The sequence below is a fragment of the Trypanosoma rangeli genome (genome assembly GCF_003719475.1).
Source record: "Trypanosoma rangeli strain AM80 chromosome Unknown Tra_15.4_contig_00219, whole genome shotgun sequence".
NCBI lineage: Eukaryota > Euglenozoa > Kinetoplastea > Trypanosomatida > Trypanosomatidae > Trypanosoma > Trypanosoma rangeli.
The window spans coordinates 25,950-28,674 of record NW_021705956.1 but is presented as its reverse complement, the minus strand read 5'-3'; the positions used below and the strand labels follow the sequence as shown (position 1 = coordinate 28,674).

Genomic DNA, 2,725 nt, shown 5'->3' with positions numbered 1-2,725 from the left:
TTGTGAGAGGTGGGCACTGCGGTGTGCCCCTGCTCCGCCTTTCTTGCCTCAGAATTTCCTTCGCTGCCATCAGCTGGCTGTTGCTCTTGTGGGCCTGGCGCTGGCGCTGGTGGCAGCAGCGGTGGTGGTGGTGGTGGTGGTGGTGGTGGCGGCGGGCGTCCAGACTGCTCACCGCCACCGCTGTTGGGCTTATCAACGGGAACACTCACTGACGGCACTGGCGCTGGCGCTGGCTCCTCCACAGGGGCAGCAGGGGCTGTTCTCTTCCACACCTTCTCTTCGCCGTCCCATTCGGCTGCTGGGCTAACGCTGCTGCCAGTGGCGGATATCGTGCACACCTCATCGTAGTGGGGGCAAATCACCTTGTTAGCGTCGTAGGGTGGAATCTCCCACGGAACCCCTGCCCCGATCGTGCATGGCAGCCAATCGACCCCACCACTCTTCGTCCGCTGCAGGAACACTTGTGCGCCAAGACACTTTACTTCCGTATGCATCGCGGCACTGCCTCCGTCCTCATCATTCCCTTCAGTGGGAACCGTGTCCAGACACCACGCAGAGGGCTTGTCGCCAGGCCTCGCAGGTGATTGCTCTCCCGCCTTAAAGACGGCACCAAGATCCTTCACGTTCAATGCAGGGTCAATGATGTTGCAAAGATCCCGTTGCCCTCCTGGCAACGCTTCAATGATACTCCTTGTGCACCGACCACTGAAATACCGATCCGATGTGCAGCGCAGGTGGGGATCGCCTTCTTGACAGAACATTTTGGGGTATTTATTCACGAGTTCAGAGCACTTCTTTTCCAGCAGGTCACACCCCGACCGCCTGCCCCAACCCATCGGCTCCGCCATCGCCCAGTTCACCTTGTAGTAGCCCAAGTCGGCGAAGGCGGCCAGCGTCAGCTCCGTGTAGTAGCCGGCACCCCCGAGCGGAGCCATCAGCTCGTCCTTCGCGTTGCGATGTGACCAGTGCGACTCCAGCGTTGTCCCGTCCCCGTTGAAGTCATACAGCTCCATGCCCTGAATGTTGTCGCAGTTGTAGTGCTCCCTCGCAGCCATCGCGGCGTTCGTCGAGTTCACAACCACCGACAACGCCCTGCCACGCACGCCGGTCACATTCTTCACCATGCGGCCCGCCACCATCTTCCCGTAGTCGAACCCCAAGGCATGGGCGATCTCATGCGCAGCGATGCGGGTGGCGAGGCGTCCGTGAAACAAATCCGCCGGGGCAAAGTTCACAGCCCCAACGATTGGGCGGCCATTCTCCAGCGTGGCGCACGGCAACGCCCACACACCGCCCGGCGCAGCCGCCACGTACAGCACCATGTCGGCATTGTCAACGCCCTTGGAATGGTGCTCAGGAGGCACCGTGAACTGGCCGCAAATGCTGCCACGGGGGAAGTTTGGCACCTTCAACGGACCCTTCAGCGGCTCGACAAGAAGACGGTCCGCGTGCAGTTTGATGGCGGCGGGGATGACGTTCTCGGCGAGAACTCTCCTCTGCTCAGCAGACAGTGCATCATGTCTGCAATCAGCGGACCTGTCGCCCAATAGATTCGACTTGGAACTCCTCGAGAAGACGCAGTGCTTGTTATTATCATTCACGTCCTTAGTTGACACCACAATGCGGATTGGCTCCCATCCCTCCTTCCCAGCGACACTGTGCACCAGCGACGCACCCCGCTTGAGAGGCACCTCCCTCACCACCACCGGAGTAGACGTCAAACTGCCACGACCCCGCATCACCTCGTCAAAGCTGCAGGGGTACGTCAGGGAGGTGGCAAGGCACTTACCGCCACAACACACTGCCACCACAATTACCATCAGCAGCCCTGCAAACTGCGACGGAGAACGGAGAAAACGCAGCATGGCGTGCGTGTGAAAAGTGTGCTTCTTGGTTTGCTTGGGTAATCAAGACTGACAACTTGAACAGGAAAAAATGGCACAAAGATAGACACACACTCACAAAGAAAAAAAAAAATGCAGGCACCCGCAGGAAACAAAGGCCTCAGGCGGAGGCAGCCCGCGGAATGGGTGCAGTCAACCAAAAAAAAAAAAAACATAAACCACAAACCCCGTGAAGCGAAGCCGAAGTGCAGGCATGTCCACCGAGCAGTGGGGACACGCAGCAACACGTGGATCGACTAGCGCACACACACTATTCTCTTAGAAACCAATCTAGGAATAATGAGAGGAAAAAAGGTGGTCCATCAAAAGAAATGAAACCAAAACAGTTAAATGAATAAAACAGCTACAGTGCTCTACCCATGCAGCCAAGTAGAAAGGCGGTGACCCGTCGAAAGCAAAAGAAAAAAAAAGCTGAGAGAAGCAGAGATAGAGGGACTGATCAAGGCATCAGCACCATCATTTAAAGAAAAAAAAAGCGACAAAACAGGATTCGGCGTGTTCCTCCTCGTACGCCTTGGCGGCAGCCCAGAGCAGAAAGCGGCAAACCACAGCAGGCTCCAAGGGCTCTTTCCCTTCCACAGCACACTGACAAAGTGAAAGCGCCGGCAGCTCACAGTCCGCCTCTCCCCCACTCGCCTCCGCAGTGCACACATTGCTTGTTCCGCGAACCTGCGATAGCCTCACCGCCGGACTGTCGTCGGACGCCACGCAGCCTCACGCCGTCACCGACACACACACCTCGCCGCTATGTACAGACCGCTGTTGGACGTGCTTGGGAGGGCTCCCCANAACCTACAACTATCGCCACAGAGCCGCGAGGG

The 2,725-nt window shown here is 57.7% G+C and overlaps 1 protein-coding gene across 1 annotated transcript in view; it reads right to left on the bottom strand.

The window, feature by feature from the left end:
• Positions 1-1,865, bottom strand: part of TraAM80_06198 (regulator of sigma E protease) — a gene marked incomplete at both ends in the record, with an annotated part of 2,637 nt that extends 772 nt beyond the window's left edge. The window contains one exon of the mRNA XM_029383051.1: positions 1-1,865. This exon is cut by the window's left edge and continues 772 nt beyond it. Coding sequence (XP_029237227.1) covers positions 1-1,865 — 1,865 coding nt within the window.
• Positions 1,866-2,725: the final 860 nt, after the last annotated feature.